We start from the raw sequence: 21334 nt of genomic DNA, 5'->3' as shown, positions 1-21334 counted from the left end.
GAACTTCTGGTAGTCGGCAGAATTAGTCTGCAGTACTGCATTCTAACCACTGTGCCATCACTAGGGAAGGTCGCTTTTGAGCCTCTTGTTCCACCCACATTCCTGATGTGGGCTAAGCTGCCTTTTATCTTGTCTTTCAAAGTCATTCCAACATACCGTTACGGGGCACAGTTCCACATTTGAGACATGTGCAGTCTAGGGTTCCTCTTGGATCCTCAGTTCCTACTTATAGAGCAGGTAGCAGCTGTGACCAAGACGGTTTGCACAGACCCAGGTAGTATACATATTACCCTAGTCACCGCACAATTGGATTACTGCCATGCACTCTACCTGGGACTGCCCTTGAAGATCATTTGAATACTACAGCTAGGCCAAAATGTGGCAGTGTGGGAAATGTTGGAGACACCCCACTGTTTCATGAGTTATAGTGGCTAGCAGTTTGCTTCTTGGATGTAATTCAGGTTTATCACCTTTAGCACCCTTCATGGCAAAGGATCTTGCTACCTGAGGGACTATCTATTTGCAGTTTTCTCTGCCTTTCAGGTAAGGTCAAACAAGATGAATAATTGGTCCCATCAATTAAAGCATATCATTTTGCCGGACCCAGAAAGCATGCCTGCTATGTTGCAATTCCTGCTCTCTAGAATGATCTTACCCCAGAAATTAATGTAATTTCCCCCTCTAATGTTGTTGAAGAAATTATTGAAAACCTGGTTATTCTCCCCAGGCCTTGGGAATAAGGTGAATGTGGAGCCTGGGTTGTATTGGCTTGGGTATTTCATTCTTCTGATTGGTGTATTCTTATATGTTGCTTGTAAGTTAGTTGTTGTTACAGACAATCAGGAATTGGGTGGAAAAAGAATGTTTATTGGGAAAACAGTATATGAGTTGGTAGCTATTTAACAATGTTTTAGGCAGTAGAGAATGAAAATCATCAGTCATTTATCTGTTTAGCTGTGGTGTGTGTTTGACTTGAATCCAACATATATATTTTTAAAAATGCAGTCTGTATATATCCCCCAAATATTCGTTGCCATAGTCAGGGCTTTTGCAGCAGGAATCAACTTTCAGTGCCTAGGAAAGGCTGCCGTAAAATAGCTACACATCTCTTAATTGTTTATGCCCCTACTGGTGTCTGACAGTTGGTGACATAGCCCACATATCAGTCTCTTCATTCTAGCAGGAAATGCTTAGAAGAAGCTTTTAGTAGTGTGTGGATTTGAGGGACTTAGAATGATGCAAGTATTACTGGTGCAAGAAAAATATTGATTCAGTTGCTGAATGTTGGAAATGTTAAAGACTATAGATTACATAGAAAAATATCAAACTACAAATGTTTGTTTACAAAAAGAGTGAATGATTTGTTTAATGTTTGTGTTAAAACTTTATCTGCTTGACAATTGAAAGAATACTATTATTCTTTCCTTGTACAAAAAGGCAGTAAAGGCAAAAAATATTAATTTGTTAAGCATGCTTGAGAAGAATGTTTGGTAGCACCTCATTGAATGTGCATAAAAAGTGACAATAACGTTTGTTTGGTATAGATTTATGTTAGGCAGAAAATTAGGTTTTTGGCCTGCATCAGTTATTAATAAATGTATGCATAGAAAAAGAAAAGTAAGACAAAGCATGTGATAAAATGAATAGGTTGGATTATGGACCTTTTTGTATAAAATTTGGAATAAATAGTTGATTTAGAATAATTAGGAGCAAATAAATAAGGTAAATGGATGCTTAATAATGGTTAGTTGAATGCATCAGCACTGAGCACTAAGACAAGGATTTGTAAAGCTGGTAGTGACCTTATAATTTGTTGGTTGGGAATATAAATGTGTATGTACTTGCAAGCAGCATGCAAACAATGCTGAGTTTTGGGCTGAAAGCCCAAATGGTTTATTGTGTGTGATGTATAATGTGGCAAAGAATATGAACAAATATGATATCCTAAAACAATTGTGTTTGGAAGACAAAATTGAGTTATACATAAATGGTGAAAAGCTAGAACATTAGATGAATTTTTAGTACAGACAAGTACATTCATGAATTAATTCTGATATGCAAATAGTTCTAGAGTAGTAGTTGGTTATATGCAGTGGTGGGATTCAGCCAGTTCGCACCAGTTCAGGAGAACCGGTTGTTAACTTTCTGAGCAGTTTGGTGAACTGGTTGTTGGAAGAAATCATTAGGGCAGAGAACCAGTTGTTAAATTATTTGAATCCCACCACTGGTTATATATAGTCTATAGTAAAAAAAAATAAAAAATTCTGAAGTAAAAATTGTTGTATGTAAGAATACATGCCCATTTTATAATATAGGTAAGAATATAATCGGGGGAAAGAACAAAGTAAGTTGAATACAATGGAAATTATTTAAGAAATTGAACAAACATTTAAGAAATTAAACAAAAAGAATAAAACCAAGAAAGAATGGGTGCTCAGTAAATTTATATTAAATATAAATTACTAATATGAAATAAGTGTATTGAGGTAAATAATGATGAATTGAGGCAGAATTACTAAATAAATGGAAGGATAAATGGGTTGGGAAGAATAGCAGTTCAAAAACCTTGAGGTTGGATGAATTTAATGAGATCTTCAAAAAGTGAGAAATTAAAGTTTTTTTAAAAAAGGTAGTATGAATCAGCATATGTACTTTGACTATTTGGCAATGTTGGAAAAATATGAAGAAGTTTAGTAACTGGTGCTAGTATAAAGTAAATGTAATTGTAGAATTCCTTTTCTTGAATCTATATTTCTTATTTCTCTCTCTCCCTCCTTCCCCCCCCCCCCCTCTGTAAAACATTCTATATATGCTGTCTGGTGCACAAAAGAGTAGGTTTAGGTTGGTCCATTAAAAACTTTCATAAAGTTTAGTCTGTGTACAAAATAAAATAGGATGTAGGAATCACTTAAATTGTGATAACTCTTTTAATATTAGGGAAATTTTGTTATAGAGTCCCCCCCTCCCCCTTTTGTTATGTGGATATCAGTGACTGCAGTGGCTAAGAGAAGTAGAGAAGGTGCTAGAAGATGGTCTGTTGTGATAAGCCATATTGCGGGCTGCATTTTCATTGCTTCTAGATGCTTAGTTTTACCCAGTTAAGAATTCCGTATACATTACTTGTTTTTCACAGGGCTCATTGTTCCTTATTTAGCACCACAGTTCTAGGCAAATTAATTTTCCATATATGCATAATTATTTGCTAGATTGCACGTTGGTGTCGCAATCCAGATTTTCCCTAGTTGATACACTGCATTTATATAGGACTTTATATTGCCATTATGAACTATTTAAGCTCATACATTTTCTCCTACCCTCCATGCACCCAGCTTTCCAAGCGGATTAGAAGTTTCCAAACCATAATATGCTATTTGCAATTTCCAGTTGTAGAAAGGTGCATGTGATTATGAGGCTTAAATCGGAGTAGCTTATGCCAGTGGTTTTATAAAACATAAAAAAAGAAGGAAGCAATACAATGTCAACTTTGGGCAGATAATTTTTTAAATAGGGGACAAAAGGTGAGTAGAAGTAATGATTTCTAATCCTTATTGATTTTTCTAAGCCAATTTTCTAGTGCATGTACATTACTTGGGTAGAATAGAATTATAAAAGGTAAAATAAATTAATCCTCAGCAAATATCTGTACTATATAATAGTAATGTAATTTTCATATATAGAAGAGGGGCTTCACCTTTCCCTTTTAAGTGATCCTTTCCAGTGGTTTCTACACCAACGTTTTTACCAGATGGATCTATTTTCAGTCTCAAAGCCTACCGGGAGTCAGGGTGATGGGACTTGGCTGGAGATAAAATATGGAAGGAAAAAATAGGAGATTGGGAAGGACTGATCAACTTTTATTGTCCCCAAAACATCTTCATCCACCCTTAAATTAGTGTTGTGTTGTCGTGTACAAAATAAATCTGCATATTATTGTAATGCATAATTTTGCATTGGATAAAATGCATATCTGATTAATTGGCTGAGTTTCCCATTAAGCTTTGTACTACATGTGTGGATTGCATAGCACTGTCTTCTTTAGACTGATGTGCAAGATGCCAGGCAACTTTGCTGTCATCACTTCAACAGAAGTGGTCAACAGGTCTTAGGAGATAATGAGAATTGTGTTCTAGCACATATGAAGATGCCAAATTGAGAAGAGTTAGTACTATCGTAGGTTTAGCAGTCGATTTGCAAATTAGGTTAGAGAATTACTTAATTATTCAATTTTTTTCTTATAGGCATACGAGGAATACACCAGCAAGTTAGATGCATTACAACAAAGAGAGCAACAGTTATTGGAATCAATGGGAAATGGAACTGATTTCTCAGTCTCCAGTTCTGCCTCAACAGAAACAGTTACTTCATCTTCTTCTTCTAGTCTTTCTGTAGCACCTTCATCTCTCTCTGTGTATCAGAATCCTATAGATTTATCACGGAGTAACCCTAAATCTCCTCAGAAGCCTACTGTTAGAGTTTTCCTGCCCAACAAACAGAGGACTGTGGTAAGACCTGAACAGCTGTCAATATTTCTCTTTCTAATATTGCCAAAGATACATGTCTATGGCTAAAACAAAGTGAGTCACAGGATTGGTGATATGTCATTCATGTACTAATGATGATTATTACGTAGTCAAATAAGGAAAGTATTGTCCACAAAAAATCCCAAATATTGTACTAGATTAGAAATGCAAATAAAGGGCTGCAATACATTATCAGTGGTAGCTTGGCAAAAAATTGTGAAAAAGGGGCAACATTAACAACTTCTATTTTGTACAGTATATGTTGGTTTTTTTTTCTTTTTTCATTTATTTGTTTACTTATGATCACTAATGGTGTTGTGCAGCATGTAGAATGAATGTATGTATGCTCAAAGGGCCAAACTATAAAGTTCTTGTCATATTCTGCTCCAGGTATGTTGGAAAAAAACATGTTGAGGAAATTTGCATGCTGTCTTTTTAATATCATCGTACTTCCAATAGTGCCTAGATGATGATGAGATTAAAGCCTCTCTGCCCAGCAATTAAAAATTATGTGTATTCCATTCCTGGGATGTGAGATAGATGATAGATAGATAGATAGATAGATAGATAGATAGATAGATAGATAGATAGATAGATAGATAGATAGATAGATAGATAGATAGATAGATAGATAGATAGATAGATAGATAGATAGATAGATAGATAGATAGATAGATAGATAGATAGATAGATAGATAGATAGATAGACAGACAGACAGACAGACTGACTGACTGACTGACTGACTGACTGACTGACTGACTGACTACATTATAAAAATGTGTTACTGCTGCATTTGTAAATCTTTGAAGAGTTCTGCAATCCAATATGGCTCACTAACCCCAAACTCCAACATATGGGATAACAGTATTTTTTTAGAGCAGAACCTAACCATTGATAACCTTGAGCAGAACAACAGAGAGCCAGCTTGTGGGAAGAAGGGATTGTAATACAATGTATGTTGAAGGTGCCACACTTGGGATATCTGTGTTGGACTTTTAAGTATTAATTGGGAAGTGGTTTTTATACACAGCAATGACATCATGCCCAGTGATAATCTTACCTTCCTTTCTAATAATTTCTTGCACGTATTTAGGCTTGTTACCAAGGTCACCATGGAGACTAGGAACATGGGAGAGGAGTTAAGAGAGATTGTAGTTTCTTTCCTCAGTGGGAAGAGAAGGAAGGACAGGCTACACTAAAAATATGAGATGACAGGATCTGAAACAGGAATTACCAGGAGTGTGCATAATTACCAGGAGAACACATAATTAAAGGGGGTGGTATAGCAACAGTGTCATTTTAGGAATGAGAAAATTAAGTATAGCAGCACAAAATAGAAGGGGACTGCAGAAGGAATATTAAATGCAAAGGCAATTCAAAATGCAAATTTCAATTTAGCACAGTCTAGCAGAAGCACCCTTTACCTCTAGTTCATTTCAGTGGGAGAATTGAGCGTGTTTAACCCTTTCCCTGAAATCAGAATAACTTAGCAGTACTTGACTGTACTACAATCCTGTAGATGTCTATTCAAATGTAGCATCCACCCAATTTAATGAGATTGAATTTCAGATGTGCAATATAATTTAAATTGGATTTGTAGTTGTTGTATTTAATTGTCAATTGTTTTAGTTTTCTGCTATAGTTTTAATGTATCTCATATCATGTGCATATCAAATTTTGATCTGTTTTTTGGGGGGGATAGATATAATGCTATATTTTACAATAAAGGGTGAGGGTTTTTTTACAACTCCTTAATAACTTAACCAGAATTTTAAAATGGTTTAAAAATATCACATTGTATTAGAAGGAAAAGTAATAAAGTTACAGAATAGTTTTGCTGTCTAACCTAATTTTTTAACATCAAACTTCTAACCAGCTAAGTATCTAGAGAAGCAATCAAGTGAACTAAAACTGTTCTCCAGTCTTTGGGAATTATGCTCCCAAATTCCTTAGTATGAGAATTGATCCTATACATTATCCTGCATGCTGCATTGAGAGCCCAGGATGGGTTGACTCCTTCCTATGATGTCATAGCTGAGTCTGTACTAAGATATAAAAGCCAGCCCGCAGGAGAGACCCCAGCTTTTGACTCAGCTCCTTTCAGTCAGTAGCTGTGTCTCTGAAAGCGTTCTGTTAGATAGCAATCACCAGCAATCTTCAGTGCTTTTTTCCTCTCTTCAAGCAGCTCCCAGGGATCTGGGCAGCTGCTCTTTCAGGAGAGCCCTGCAACGTTGGGAGCAGTGTCACAGAGCTCTGTGCAGGCTAGCTGGGCAGCGTCTGTAGACCTCCCCCACACCTGCAGTTTGGAGCGATCATAAACACGATCGGCAAACTGATAAGAGCTCCAGCCAGCTGATTGTGTAGCTGGTTGCTGTGTTTTTCCCTTGCTGACTTCGCTCGGGGCTCTGTATAGCCTAAGGAGCGATTCTTCAATCTTGGAGTCTGTTTTCCTGTAGTCAGTGGCCATCTTGGATTCAAGCCTTCCACCACGAGGTGAGCGGCCATTTTGTAAGCCCGGGGGCCATTTATACCCTAAGGGGCTTAATAGAAAAATTTCTAAACAGCTTCTTTCCAACACAAGAGCCTTTATTTTACAAATGGAGCAAGATAAGTCTCAGACAGAGCTCCCCTTCCCCCAGTGGAACAGTCTCTTAAGCCCAATAGGAGAAAAAGACATAGGCAACGCATCCAATCAGTCCAGAGGGAGGTGGCTGCTAAAATCAAAGCTAAGGCTCTAGCCCCTAAGAAGGCAACTCAGGCTGAATTGAGGGCAGACAAGTGCAGGCATGCAGCTCTAGAGAGGCAGTTCAACAGAACTATTCAACAGAAGGGAGTGCAACTACAGCATGTTTCAGGTGATACTCATGGGCCCCAACCAAGCCCTCCCAGGGGAGGAGAGGTTATCTATGAGCCTTTCCATCCTCCATCCTGGTCTCCTGAGGCTCTTGCTGTACAGTCAGATCCTCAGGATTTAAGCAGATCTGGGCCTTATTTCCAATAGGCTTCTGTGCCCTATGCTCTTCCCCCTCCCTCCAGGCCTCGAACCTCTCCTCAATCTAGGCCTGAAGCCACCTTCACTCCCACAGCAGCGGGCCTTCTGCCTCTACCTTTGAGCATAGACCAAGGGATATCCAAGATGTAGTCTCATCAGCCATTAGGCGGGGATTGGCTGAAGGCTTCAAGTGAATTCTTCAACCTCTGGAAAGGGTTCAGGCCCTTCTCCCTTCTCAATCTATAAGTTCTTTGCCTCATCATCCTGATTTACATAGGCCTCAGGACCTCAGGGTCCATTCTTCTCTACCAGAATGGGAGGAGGTTGATGCGGAAGGAAGGGCTTCACCATCTGAACACAGTTATTCTTCGCATGCAGAGTGTGAAGAGGGAGAGATTTTTGACCAAAATCTTTCAGAAGAAGAGGATTCTCGCCCAGAGCAGACATCCTCTGCATTGGTCTTCAAACCTACTCTCTTCAGACCATTACTCAGCAAGGCCTTGGTCACTGCCAAGCTGTCGCCAGAGGAAGTGGCTCCCGAGCCACAAGGAAATCCCTCTAGCCAAGGGGATTCGCTCTTCTCCAAGCCTGTAGTGCATGCAGAAGTTTTGCCTTCTCCCATTTTGTTCCTGAACATGGTCAAGGAACAGTGCGCTTCTCCTTCAGCAGGTCCTCGCCCATCTTCTCTAGATAAGCGTTTCTACAATGTCAGCGCAGCTCTGGACAATACCCTGGCAGTGCCTTCTGTTGACATTCCGGTTCTGGCCTCGTTCTCATCTTCTGGCACTCCCAGAAGATATCCTGAAACCGGATGATAAACGTTCCGAACAGACCCTCAACCGCAATCACCAGGCTGCTGCTTGGGCTGTTCGGGCTTCAATAGTAGCATCCTTCTTCACCAGGGCATCCATACGATGGCTGCACCAACTCCAGAATAGATTGCCTGCTTCTGACCTTCGGTCTCACCAAGACCTTAATAAGATTATTGCAGTGGCGGAATTCACTGCGGATGCCACTCTCAATTCCGCCAAATTTGCATCCAAAGCCATGGCATCTTCTGTAGCAGCAAGAAGACTTTTATGGCTCCGAAATTGGCAGGCGGAGTCACGCCGAAAATGGAAGCTGGCTTCAGTTCCATTCGCAGGCGATAAGCTTTTTGGCGATGCTCTGGAACCTTATCGAAACCAGAGATAAACGTAAATTTTTCTCTTCCTCTGGGAAGAAAGCCGACTATTGCCCTGCTCCTTATCGCCCTCCTGCCTTCCAAGCGGAGACCTCATCTCGCTTCCCCCGCCCTCACAGGCCATACTCCCAACGCCAAGACCAACGGATGGAAACATCTGGCAGGCAACAATCTTCTGCTTGTAAACTGCCGTTTCGGGGGGTAGAGGGTCGTTCCTTCCGTCGCTCTAAGTAATCCCTCGTTCTCCCCACCCATCGGAGGTCGCCTAGCCTTCTTTGCCTCCAAATGGGAGGAGTCAACGATGGACGCCTGGGTGCTCAGCACTATTAGGTCAGGGTTACAATTAGACTTCCTTACCCCACCCCACCCAAAATTTTTTGATCTGTCCTGTGTCTCGGGACATTTCCAGGCAAGCCCTCATGAATCAGGCCATTCAGCATTTTCTTGAAATCAGGGCTATTCATCCTGTTCCCTCATCTCAACGGGGACGTGGACTTTACTCTCGCCTTTTCATCGTTCCCAAAGCCTCAGGGGGGTGGCGAGCCATACTTGATCTAAAATTTCTCAACCAATTTGTAAAATACAGGCGATTTAAAATGCAGACTCTGCATTCTATTTTAGAGAGCGTTCGGGATGGTGACCTCCTCTCTTCCATTGATCTCACTGAGGCTTACCTCCACCTCCAATTTGGCCTCATCATCGCCAGTTTCTCTGTTTCTGTTATCAGAATAGCCATTACCAGTATCAAGCACTTCCCTTCGGCCTCTCATCAGCTCCAAGGGTCTTCACAAAGGTTCTGGCAACATTGGTGGCATTTCTGCGTTCTATTCCAGTGAGGATCCAATGCTACTTGGACGATATTTTGATTCTTTCCTCTTCCATCCTTGTGACCCATCGGAATCTGCAAATTACCCTGTCATGTCTCCAGAGCCACGGATTTTCCATCAACACCAAAAAGAGCTAGCTCTCTCCTACAACCACATTGCAACACTTGGGAGCGGTCATCGATACCATGTCATGCCAGGTTTTCCTGTCCCCAGCTCCAGCAACATCAAATTGTCCCCCTATCGCTGCTGTCCAAACTTCTGGGGGAGATGGTTTCCTGTATTGGCATCGTCCCGTGGGCTCAGCTCCACTCCTGAGCCCTCCAATGGTTCCTGCTTCCCAACCAACGAGCAGGAACCAGCCACTCATCCATCAAGGTCTCACTCCCGCCACAAATCCGGAGATCTCTCAATTGGTGACATTCCCCATCTATCTGGAGGGGACTCCTGTTCAGGGACCCAGACAGGCTAGTGATAACTACCAATGCCAGCCTCCTGGGTTGGGGTTCCCATATGGAGGGCCAGATAGCTCAGGGCGTTTGGTCCAGATCCGAACAGACCCTTCCCATAAATTGGCTAGAGCTCAGAGCCATTTTTCTGGCTCTCAAGCATTTCAGGCAATCAGTGACTGGCTCTCATGTTCTAGTCCTTACGGATAACATGGCCGCAAAGGCTCATGTCAACTGGCAAGGCGGGGACAAGGTCCAAAGCCCTCATGAGAGAGGCTCTACGGTTGGGGTTATGGGCAGAGAAACACCTATTATCGATCTCGGCGGACCACATCTCCGGGATCGGCAACTCCCAGGCCGACTGGCTCAGCAGGAGCCTAGTCGACCAGACAGAATGGTCCATTCCTCCATCATTCCTGGGACCTTCATTTGGTCCTTAATGCCCGTACAAAGCGCCCCTTTGAACCCCTTAGAACAGTGTCTCTCCGCTTCCTGACTCTGAAGGTAGTGTTCCTTGTTGCCATCACTTCTGCGAGGAGGGTTTCCGAGCTTGCTGCTCTTTCCATCAGACAGGACCTTTGTTCCTTTCATGATGATAGGGTTGTTCTTCGTCTGGACCCCTCATTTATTCCAAAGGTTAACACCTGGTTTCACAGGTCCCAGGACATTGTTTTGCCTGACTTCTGTCCTCTCCCGCACCATGACTTAGAGCGGCAGTGGCACACACTAGACGTAAGAAGGGCTCTTAGAATATACATTAAGCGCACTTCCTCCTTCAGGAAGTTGGAAGCCATGTTTGTTTCCTTTTTCCCTTCTCACTTGGGGCACAAGGCCTCTTCTCCTACTATTAGCAGGTGGGTCAGGTCTTGCATTGAGCAGGCCTACAAAGCTGCGGCCCTTCTGGTCCACGAGGTCTGACGGCACACTCTACCAGAAGTGCGGCCACTTCTGCTGCCTGGGCGACCCAAGCGTCCTTGGAGGAAATTTGTTGTGCAGCCATGTGGACATCCCCGTCTCCTTTCATCAGACGCTACTGTCTGGATGCCTTTGTCTCGGCAACTGCAGCCTTCGGCAGTTGGGTGCTTCAACGAGTGGTTCCACAGTTGGTGTGATGAGCCAGACAAGGACCTGCCCGTAGACATGCAAGCTTTGGTATGTCCCATCCTGGGCTCTTGATGCAGCATGGAGGAGAATGGGTGTTAGTAGAAATTACTGTTAACGCCCTTTCTATCTATGCTGCGAGAGAGCCCAGCCCCTCCCTTGATTCGTCCGGAGAGGGTAAGACATATTTCTGTATTCATTTTGTGCTTTCAGAGACACCTTTCAGTCTGTCAAGTATCTTCGCCAAAGCTGGGGTCTCTCCCGGGGGGTGGCTTTTATATCTTAGTACAGACTCAGCTAAATGACATCATAGGAAGGAGTCAACCCATCCTGGGCTCTCTCGCAGCGTAGATAGAAAGGGCGTTCACAGTAACTTCTACCAACGCCCATTTCTAATATTAAAGTTTCAAGTACTAATTTTACCACTTGAAAACTAAAGCTTAAGACCATTTAGGACTTAGAACTTCTGAAAACTTCTGAAAACGCTCTTTAAAAATCTGATATATTTTCAGGTATATAATATGTATACTTCGTGATGCAATAGTTGGTTTTCCAGATTAAAATTTGTTTCTTCCCATTACTAGTTTCTAAAATAAAAGCTGAGAAGAGAAGATGTGCCAAAATAAATTACCCTAAAAAGAGTATTTTGCAATTGCAGAGCACAAACAATTCCCTGACCATTAGAAAATTGTCTATGCAACATACTATTAGTACTGTCTTCTGCAATACTCTGTATACCATTGCTATTCCCAGCACAAAATTCTTCTCTTGCCCTCTAGAAGTAGGCAATATATAGTAGCAGCGATGGCAGCTTATAGTAAGGAGGTAGATTCCCAGGAGGACGAGATGTCCTCCAGAGGAGTAAGGGGGAACTCAATCTAGATGTTATGTGTGAGATAAAGAGGGTAAAGATATCCCGTCCCTAATAGTTCCCAGAGTTTGCTATAGATGCTGATAGTAGGATACTCAGTCTAGCAAAATTCATTCCATTGGTGTGAAACAATAAATAAGTCCTTTGGAAGAAACACCATCTTTTTTGTTTTGGAGCCTGACAGTAGCAGAGTCATGTACTTGATAGGAAAGATATAAACAATAGAATAGGGCAGGCAGACTGAGGGTAAATGTTTCTAGGAAATTTACTTTAAAAAAATTGAAAAATGTTTTGTTTTCAGTAGCCTTGGTATTGGAATCTCAGCAGTTAAGATTTCAGTACTTGTAAGTTATGCTTTGCATGTAGATGAGTGTGAGGTAGCCAACATACCTCAGAGGAATTAATGTATGGAACAAGTGATGATTTCAATAGCAGGACAGTATGGTTAATTTTTCTTCTCCTTTTATCTTCTGAACATCCTATCTATCTGTTTGGCACTGTTCAAAGATAGGATAGAAGTTGACATGATTTCTCTAAATTTCATAATTATGTAAATAAGTATACAGTACACAAAATTTAAGTTCTAACATGCAATCTACTCTGATTCATAAATATGCAGCCTAGGAATCTCTTGATTATGTTAAAAGTTTGCCATGCTGCATCTGGGCCCTTAGAGATAAAATTTAGGTAAAGCATTAAAGATAAAATGTTTGCAATTTATCCTTCCATTAATGAAAGACTAGATTCAGAATATTAAGAAAAATCTAGATGGATAGGGTAAGATCTTTTCTCAGAAGTAAGAAGTCATCTTGCTTTCATATTATGCTCTATATTTTATATCCTTTACAACATATGTTGTTCTGTCCATTTAGGTATTTTTTCATGCTATTTGTATATTTATATGCTTGTGTGTTATTATTGTATAATTGCATGTGTATTATTTTCTATAGCAAATAGTTTAAAAATTGAGCAAAAGTGTTTGGAATTTTAAAAGTTAAGGAAGCTATTTAAAGGAAAATAACCTTTTGAACAGGTATAGAAGAATGAAAAGATTATTGCTACAGTTGCATAGAATTATTTTCTTTCCTCACATTCTCAGCAGTTTCCAGTTAACAATAACTACACAATTTTTAATATAAAGAGGCAAATGCCTGTTCACAACAAAGCTTTGCAAAGTTTTCAGATTAACATATCTTCTCCATTTATTTATTTAGTGTCATGATTTCAGTTAAAACCCATGAATGTATGTAGGACATCTGAATACAAGTATGTTCTGTTTTCCTCAAGAAGAAGACTCTTGTTTAGTCCTTAATTCCATTCAAGTCACCCAGCTGTTTTTTCCTGAATAAATAAAATAACTTGCGAACAAAAATATGTAAATAGAAAGTGATAATAATGACAGTGTGTTTGTTTTGTTTTGTTTGCAAATCGGTTGTCAGGATTATGGTTTCTGGTTATTTTGTGTTCCAGCAGAATTGAAGAAAAAAGTATTGTAAGGATTATTAATCTATTTTAATGTTATAAGTAAGAAGGAAAGAAATGGACACAAGTCTCTTAAAAGGATGTTTGTATTAAATGTCAGGCATATCATTTGATGTGTATTACAGGAATATTTAAGAACTTCGGTAAATGCATATGTAATAGTAATTATACTGATCGACAATAATTATGCTTTGGGATTTGTTGTAAACCATCTTCAGGAAGCATTCCAAGGAGCTCACAAAACTCTCAGAGGAGTTTTTCCAATATCTGTTATCCATTACAAAATGATTTTGATTCTTTATATTCAGAACCAGCAGATTCCTAAACACTGCTTGGTCTGTTTCAGCAGAATTCTTAAAGCTTGTAAACATTAATATATATAAATCTAAAGAGAGTACATTTTTTTTAGTTTCAAAATATCTTGCATCATACTACACTGAAATTTGTTGCTGTTGTTGTTTTAAAAAAATTATAGGTTCCAGCACGATGTGGAGTAACAGTCCGGGAGAGTCTAAAGAAAGCTTTGATGATGCGAGGTCTTATCCCAGAGTGCTGTGCTGTTTACCGTATACAGGATGGGTATGGTTTGATTGCAATATGGCTTTATGGGCGGTGATCACTTGAGAGAAAAATACTAAAGGGTCTATTTCCAGGTGTCTGAGAATATTAGCTTTCAATATTTCAAAGCAACTTCAGAAATATGAGAGCCTCCCAGTAAAAGCTGATCAGACTGTGGGAGGGCAAATGGTAGGAAGAGAAGAAGAATTCATTCTCTGGATTCATTAGTTGATTTACTGGAGGATGGTTTAATGTGATCTCTCCTTTACGTTATAGTGTATCAGCTTTCAAATTGTTTCTGTCTCTCTGGCTTTCTGTGGAGACTACTCTGGCACTAAACTGGTACATTCTGGACATGCTGGAAGTTGTCATGTGATCAGAACGAAGTTTCCTTTAAAAAGAGTTATATTAAGTTTCTATGACGAAAGGGCTGGAAAACAAATATTTGGTATCACCGTCCTCTGATACGCACATCTGCATCATTAAGATTGGAGTTTAGAAATTGTGTTTAACTTCAGAAAACTTATTTACACTGTAGGGAAAAGAAGCCCATTGGTTGGGACACAGACATATCCTGGTTGACGGGAGAAGAACTTCATGTGGAAGTCTTGGAGAATGTGCCTCTTACGACACATAATTTTGTAAGTCTTGCAACTTTTAAAAACCACATTGGTCTTAACTCTTCCAAGCAAAGTATTTACATTCTCTCTGGTAACTTTTGCAAACTGCAGTCATAGCACACTCTTGATCAAAATTGTGTCAGTTTCTTATGTGTATGTCTTAGGAAGCACAGCCAGAAAGCTGACAGCAGAATTAATTGTGAAAGATTATTGGATTATTTTTTCCCTATTTCTTTTAAAATTTGCAACCAGGTCTCCCTAATTAGAAATTGCCACATTTGGTGGAAATATGTACCAATTTGCTTGCAATCTGCCTAACATAATCTAGATATATAATAATTTGTAGTGTTTAAATTTAGCAGAATGTAATTCTACTTCTGTATGATATTCATGGTCAGTTCTTGATCTACAAAAATTTGACATCCCTAATTCTTACCAAGTTCCCTGACAATTAGGTTGCATTGATTTACGAGATAATTGCAGTTCAAACAGATATATTTAGAATTGCATATGGAATCGCTCTCATTTTTCTTTCATAAAAATTTGTGTGTGTGTATGGGTGTGTGTGTGTGTGTGTGTGTAGGCTTTAATATGCATAGATTAAAGTCCTACTAAGCATTTAGAACCCATATTTCTTAATAGTGATGTCCACCTCTGTACAGAGAAGTAGAAGGAAATAGGGCTAGGCAAAGTGTTTACATTAGAACAGAAAGGAATAGCAAGAATACCTGTTTTTCCATCATTGTATGACTTCTTCAGTGTCTGAATAAAATTTCAGCAATTAAACTGTTTAACTGAATTATTTTGTATGGGTGATTGTCTTCAATTCTTGAACCCATTTTCTTTAATAAAATACCTTGTAATAAAATACAATAAAAAGTCAGAACATGAAGTTGCTAGTTTAGGCCTGAAGGCAAATAACTAATTAACGGTAAGAGAGAATATCTCATTATCTTGTATAAATGAAAATTGTATTTTGCTTTAATGCAAATAAACATTTAATGATACAGCATTTCTTTAAGCAAATGTGCTCTAAATTTTGTTAACGATAATAGCATGCTTTATTTAGTCATACATTCTTCTGTTTCTAAAGCAGCTTTCCTAACATGCCAATGGCATCTGCTGGCAGGAAGGAAGAGAAGGCATGATGCAAATTCTTTCCTCTAAATGCTTCTGGGTGATGTTGCAATACAAGTACAAAAGAATGAACTTTGCACCGTGCCATCATAATGCACTTTTCATAACTTTGTTGTCACAGTTGATAGAATCACCTAATCAACATGCTGAAAGACTATGGGATTTTTGGAGTTGTGAACTAATACACCTGATATGTTCTAGATTTTGCTTTCAGTGTTTCAAAAACGAACTATGATCTTCACAAGTACACTACTTATAGAATAATATTGAAAAGAACCATAATCAAATTAAAATGTAGGCAGTTCTTCTTTGGCAAAATCATATTGAACAAAATAGCATTTTATCTCTTATTTTTTTGATGTTATAGGTACGGAAGACATTCTTCACTTTAGCATTTTGCGACTTCTGCAGAAAGTTGCTTTTCCAGGGATTCCGTTGCCAGACCTGTGGTTACAAATTTCACCAGCGTTGCAGTACTGAAGTGCCACTAATGTGTGTGAATTATGATCAGCTTGAGTAAGTAACTGGAACCTCATTGCATTTAAATGCCCTAAAGCATTGATGTTTGCCAGTGCAGAACTCTAGGAAAAATTAATGGGATATAGTGGCATCCTTTGTAGTACAAAAATAAACTATGTCTTCTGATGATGTCTTTTCCATAAAGAGAGGTGCTTGCAATATAATTGAGAGCGAATTTGGTTTAGTGTTAAGGCATCAGACTAGAAACCAAGAACTGTAAGTTCTAGTCCTACCAAAAAAAAAAAAAAAAACAAGAAAATCCAGTTGCCTCCTGAAAAAAGCACCTTTGGGGCAACTATGACCTGAGAATCTCCATGGACTTTTATCTATGCATTTTGAGATGAACACCTTTCGAATGGTGTGGGAATATGAATAGATTTTCCAGAAAAATTGCAGACTACAGGAACCATTTGCACTTTAGTTTGAGATGCAGACAACACACTCTCATCCCCAACTGCCTGAGTCTGTCTTCAACAATTGAAGGGACACAGCAGAAAACATCTTGCAGCCAACAAGGCTCCGCACACATTTGCACTAATCAGGTGTCCCTGAGGACACAGATAAATCTCCCACGTGGTCTCAACAAATCTCTAAAAAGAATGCAAATGACCAACTGTCTGCAAGGAATATAAATCCTTCCATTCCCCATCATCTAGTCAGATGGAAGAAGCTTCTTGGATGAGAAGTGAAACGTCTTCAAAGAAAAAACAAGAATGTCCAGTTGCCTCCTGAAAAAAGGACCTTTGGGTCCTTTTTCAGTCACTGTCTCTCAGCCCCACTCATTTAACAGGACTGTTGCTGTGAAGAAAATAGGAGGAAGGAGGAGTATTAGATCAGTTTGCCGCCTTGAGTTGTTTGTAAAAAAAATAAAGATGGGATATAAATAAAATTATACTAAATATCTGGCTGACTGCAATAAATCATAACAATAACAAGGGTGCAGAGGAGTACAAATCCTAATTTAAAAGGAAGTGATCAAGTGCATACATGTTTTTGTATCATGGAAAGATTTATGTTGGATCCATTCTGCTCCAGCTATATTTCATATGCAGTGGTCCCAAAATCCAGGGCAAAATGACAAGCCCATAAAATTTTGCATTCAATAATGCGTGACTGGCCAGACAATAGAATTGTCATTTGCACTACTGCATAAAATAGAGTTTGTATAAAATAGAGCTACGTTGGCAAAATTTGTGTAATTATTTATTTATAAAATTCCTATCCTACCTTTATTCACCACATCGTAAAATAAAAGGATTTAAACTGTTGTGGCAGAAAATGCTAAGTCTTAATACAAGACTTAATATAAATACTGAGAAAAGCTTAACTTTCATTCTTAGAGCACAAAGATTTGTTAATGAAAGAATGCATTTTGTTCAGATTAATCTGAGGAATAGTCTTTAAAAATCAGAAGCAGTGCTTAAAAAACAAAATGTTTATTGATGGTATTTCAATGATTTAATAAACACAGATATACAGTAAAAGGATACCATAATGAACTCATATATCCATTCAGTTGTTGGCTTATTCTTGGGCAGAATGGATTCCTTTACCTTAATACATCTTGTTCTCCATCAAGCTGAGACCAATAACATTATTCCAAAGACATGCTGGTGTGGCAAAAGAGAGATTTAAAATGTGCATGGGGTAATTTATCTCCATTACAGATGTAACATTTTAGCCTTACTTCTATCACACAGAAAAGCAGAAAGTTGCTTATATCAAGCAGAAACCAGACCTCTACTATTCTGTCTAATAAAAGGAGTTTAATAAAGTGAGAATTCCAAACTATTTAAATTTAAGTTTCCTAATTGGGTATAATTTTCTATTGCATTATTTGGGGGGGTTTGATAATAAATTTATAATATTTTTTTTCTCTTATGTTATTATTCTTATTCCACAGTTTACTTTTTGTCTCCAAATTCTTTGAACATCATCCAATACCACAAGAAGAGACCTCTATAGGGGAGACCACACCAGCAACTGGATCATATCTTTCAGTGGCCCTTTCAGATTCTTCCAGGTACGTTCTTAAATCTTGGCTATTCTACTCATACTAAGATTTTATTTACAAGTTGACTGTTTCAAAATCCTATTTTGCATCTTGATTTGGTAGATTGTGGTTTGCTACTTTTGTTCTTAAAAGTTGAGCATCTGGATTGAAATTGGGGACTTTACAGAAGATGGTTATTTTTGAAAATAAAACTTCAAGTTGTAGGAGAAAATGGGTTAATATCTCACCCTGAACATCTAGATGACCTCTCCCAGGATTACATGGAAATGTTGAGTAGGCTGGGGAAAAAGACTGAACTTTTAGGTGCTCCATACCAAAGTACCTGGGAGTCTGACGTCTTCCTGTCCCAGCCCTCCCCAATTATCAAGTGGAGTTGCCTGCTCAGGTAAAAGCAGAACCGCCACAACTCCTAACTCTTATAGGTCCAAAAGAATACTGTAGTCAACTATATCAAAGGCTGCTGAGAGTTCTAGGAGAACAAACGTGGTCATGTATCTCCAACTAAGCTCTCTGAAACTGCATCTCCACTCCTTTCTCAATAACTTACCTCTCCCTAAGAGATAGGACAGTAGTTTTCCAGTTTTGTTGCATTCAGACCTGACCTCCATCACTTCCCCTTCTCTCAGAGAGTTGTTGACTACTCCTTGGATCCAGTTTCTACACTCCCTGCTGCTTTTAGTAACCAGGTACGGCAGAATCCAAATTCCCAAATACCAGAGCCAAGAAAGATCACAGAGGTCTTTGCCTATTTCCTTGTGATCCTCAGTCTCAAAAGTGAGTGTTTTAATCCACCAAATGTTCAGCCAGGCAATCACGACTTAAATTGATTGGATTTTATGTTCCATCCTTCCCCCATAGTGTTTTCTGTACCCTTTTAAAAAGTGCAGCTGTCTAAAATTCTGCAGGCACAATAAGAGTTGAGGAGTAATTACCCTTCATTGCTTTTATTGTTACGAGGTAGGCTTTCATCTCAGCTCTTCCTCATATCCAGACACACATTTGTTTTTTGTTTCCCACCAGCATCACTCTAGGTGTTTCTTCACCCATTTTGTTTCCTAGAGGTCCAAATAAGGAGATACATCATAGTCAATCTTATCGAACAGCCTGTTTGCCTTCATTCCCTGCATATTCCAGAGGTCAACAATATGTTCCACAAAACATCCTTTCAGATCATTGGGAAACTCCCCAACCAATCAGAACACAGCCAAACCCCCTACCAATGAGAACACACCCCCACCCAATCAGAACACAGCCAAGCCCCCACCCAACCAAGTCACACACCCACTAGCAGTTAAAAGGAAGAAGCAGCTGCAATCTCACATCACTCTGAGAAGCACAGAGCTGAAGACAGAAGCCTGAAGATGATGAATGAGACTTCATCGAAACGTTGCCTAGATACTTCGAATCTTACGCGGGAGAAAACCCGAACAACCAAAGATCCACATACAAATACCCGCGAGAACCTCAGAAAACAAATATTGCACCTCTACGGGGAGGAAACCCACCATCTGACCAGGACTTATGAAAAACTTGAAGTCCAAAGAGCTTCCATTTTATGTGACCTTGCATTCCTATGCAACTGCCGAGATCAAAATTTAATTCCCACAAGCTTTAAATTGAAATTCCACACCAACACAGTAGCCACCAAACGCATCCTAAAAAGAACAGAATTGGCCCTAATTAGAAACGAACTTCACACAAAAAGGTTTCTCCTAGACCAAATCAACAAAGATCTCCTCACACTCCACCTCAGACTCAGCAACAAGATTCACCCCCTACTTTGGGACAAATCCAAACAACTCGCTGTCTGGAGAGCTGAAACACAGACCACCCTCAAGACAGACACACGCACCAACAAACTCAGAAAACTACAACAACGCCAGAAACCAACTTCTCCCCCCACAGCCACACATGAAACAAACAGTGCACAACATCTCAGACAAGATCCTCACCGAAGCTGAAACCAAGGTCCTTTCAAAAGGATTCAACTTTGCTGTCGCTCCCAAACACATCCCCACAGAAACCATCATATGTGGAGTTGAAACCAGCCTGACCAAAACCAACCCTGATGATGCTAACAAAATCAGACTCAAAATCACCAACATCCTCTGCACTAGCAAACCACCCAAAAGCAACTTATCCAAAGAAGAACAAACTGCACTACTTAACCTGAAAGAAGACACCAGCATAATAATCCTACCAGCAGACAAGGGCAACGCGACAGTGGTTATGAACACATCTGACTACCAAACCAAGTTAACCAACCTACTCCAAGACCCCACATACAAACCCCTAAAGACAGAACCCACCACCTACCTAGAAAAAACTACCAAATCCAAAATAAAAGCCTCCCCCATCAGTGAAGAAATCCAGCAAAGAATCATACCCAGAGATAAATCATCCAGATGCCCTAAGCTTTATGGTCTCCCCAAGATACACAAAGAAGGAACCCCACTCAGACCAATAGTCAGCTCCATAGGCTCACCTCTACAAAACCTGGCCAAATTTCTCGCCAAACAACTACAACCCTATGCAGAATCCATCAACTCACACGTAAGAAACTCATTCCAGTTCATCGAGATCATAAAGAAACAAAACTTACAACCCAGCGACCTACTAGTAAGCTTCGATGTCATATCCCTCTTCACCCAAGTGCCAATAAAAGAAGCCTTGACAGCCATCCAAAACAAATACAACCCCCCCAAGCACATCCTAGATCTGACCAACCACTGCCTATCCAATACATACTTCACCTACAATGGACAAAAATACAAACAAATAGAAGGAGCACCCATGGGATCACCCCTCTCACCTGTCATCGCTAACCTCTACATGGAACACTTTGAAACACAAGCTCTAGAAAAATACGACCACAAACCCAAACTCTGGTTCAGATACGTAGATGACACCTTCATAATCTGGCCACACGGGAAAGAAAAACTGAACAACTTCCTCACACACCTCAACAGCCTACACCCCAAAATACAATTCACCATGGAAACAGAAGCCAACAATCAACTTCCCTTCCTAGATGTCTTGGTATACAAAAGATCCAATGGCTCC

At 39.6% G+C, this 21334-nt stretch overlaps 1 protein-coding gene across 5 annotated transcripts in view; it reads left to right on the top strand.

Moving 5' to 3' along the window:
• BRAF (B-Raf proto-oncogene, serine/threonine kinase) overlaps nucleotides 1-21334 on the top strand; it is a 59713-nt gene that overhangs the window by 15753 nt on the left and 22626 nt on the right. For all 5 annotated transcript variants that reach the window (XM_087934970.1, XM_087934969.1, XM_026723314.2 and 2 more), the window contains exons 3-7: nucleotides 4239-4502; nucleotides 13899-14002; nucleotides 14520-14622; nucleotides 16106-16254; nucleotides 18161-18280. In XM_087934970.1, coding sequence (XP_087791096.1) covers nucleotides 4239-4502; nucleotides 13899-14002; nucleotides 14520-14622; nucleotides 16106-16254; nucleotides 18161-18280 — 740 coding nt within the window. The remainder of the gene's footprint in view (nucleotides 1-4238; nucleotides 4503-13898; nucleotides 14003-14519; nucleotides 14623-16105; nucleotides 16255-18160; nucleotides 18281-21334) is intronic.

Source organism: Pseudonaja textilis, chromosome 5 (assembly GCF_049901715.1).
Source record: "Pseudonaja textilis isolate UNSWEBS1 chromosome 5, rPseTex1.2, whole genome shotgun sequence".
NCBI classification, from domain to species: Eukaryota; Metazoa; Chordata; class Lepidosauria; order Squamata; family Elapidae; genus Pseudonaja; species Pseudonaja textilis.
The sequence above is the reverse complement of the archived record's forward strand: the minus strand, read 5'-3'. Positions and strand labels throughout refer to the sequence as shown.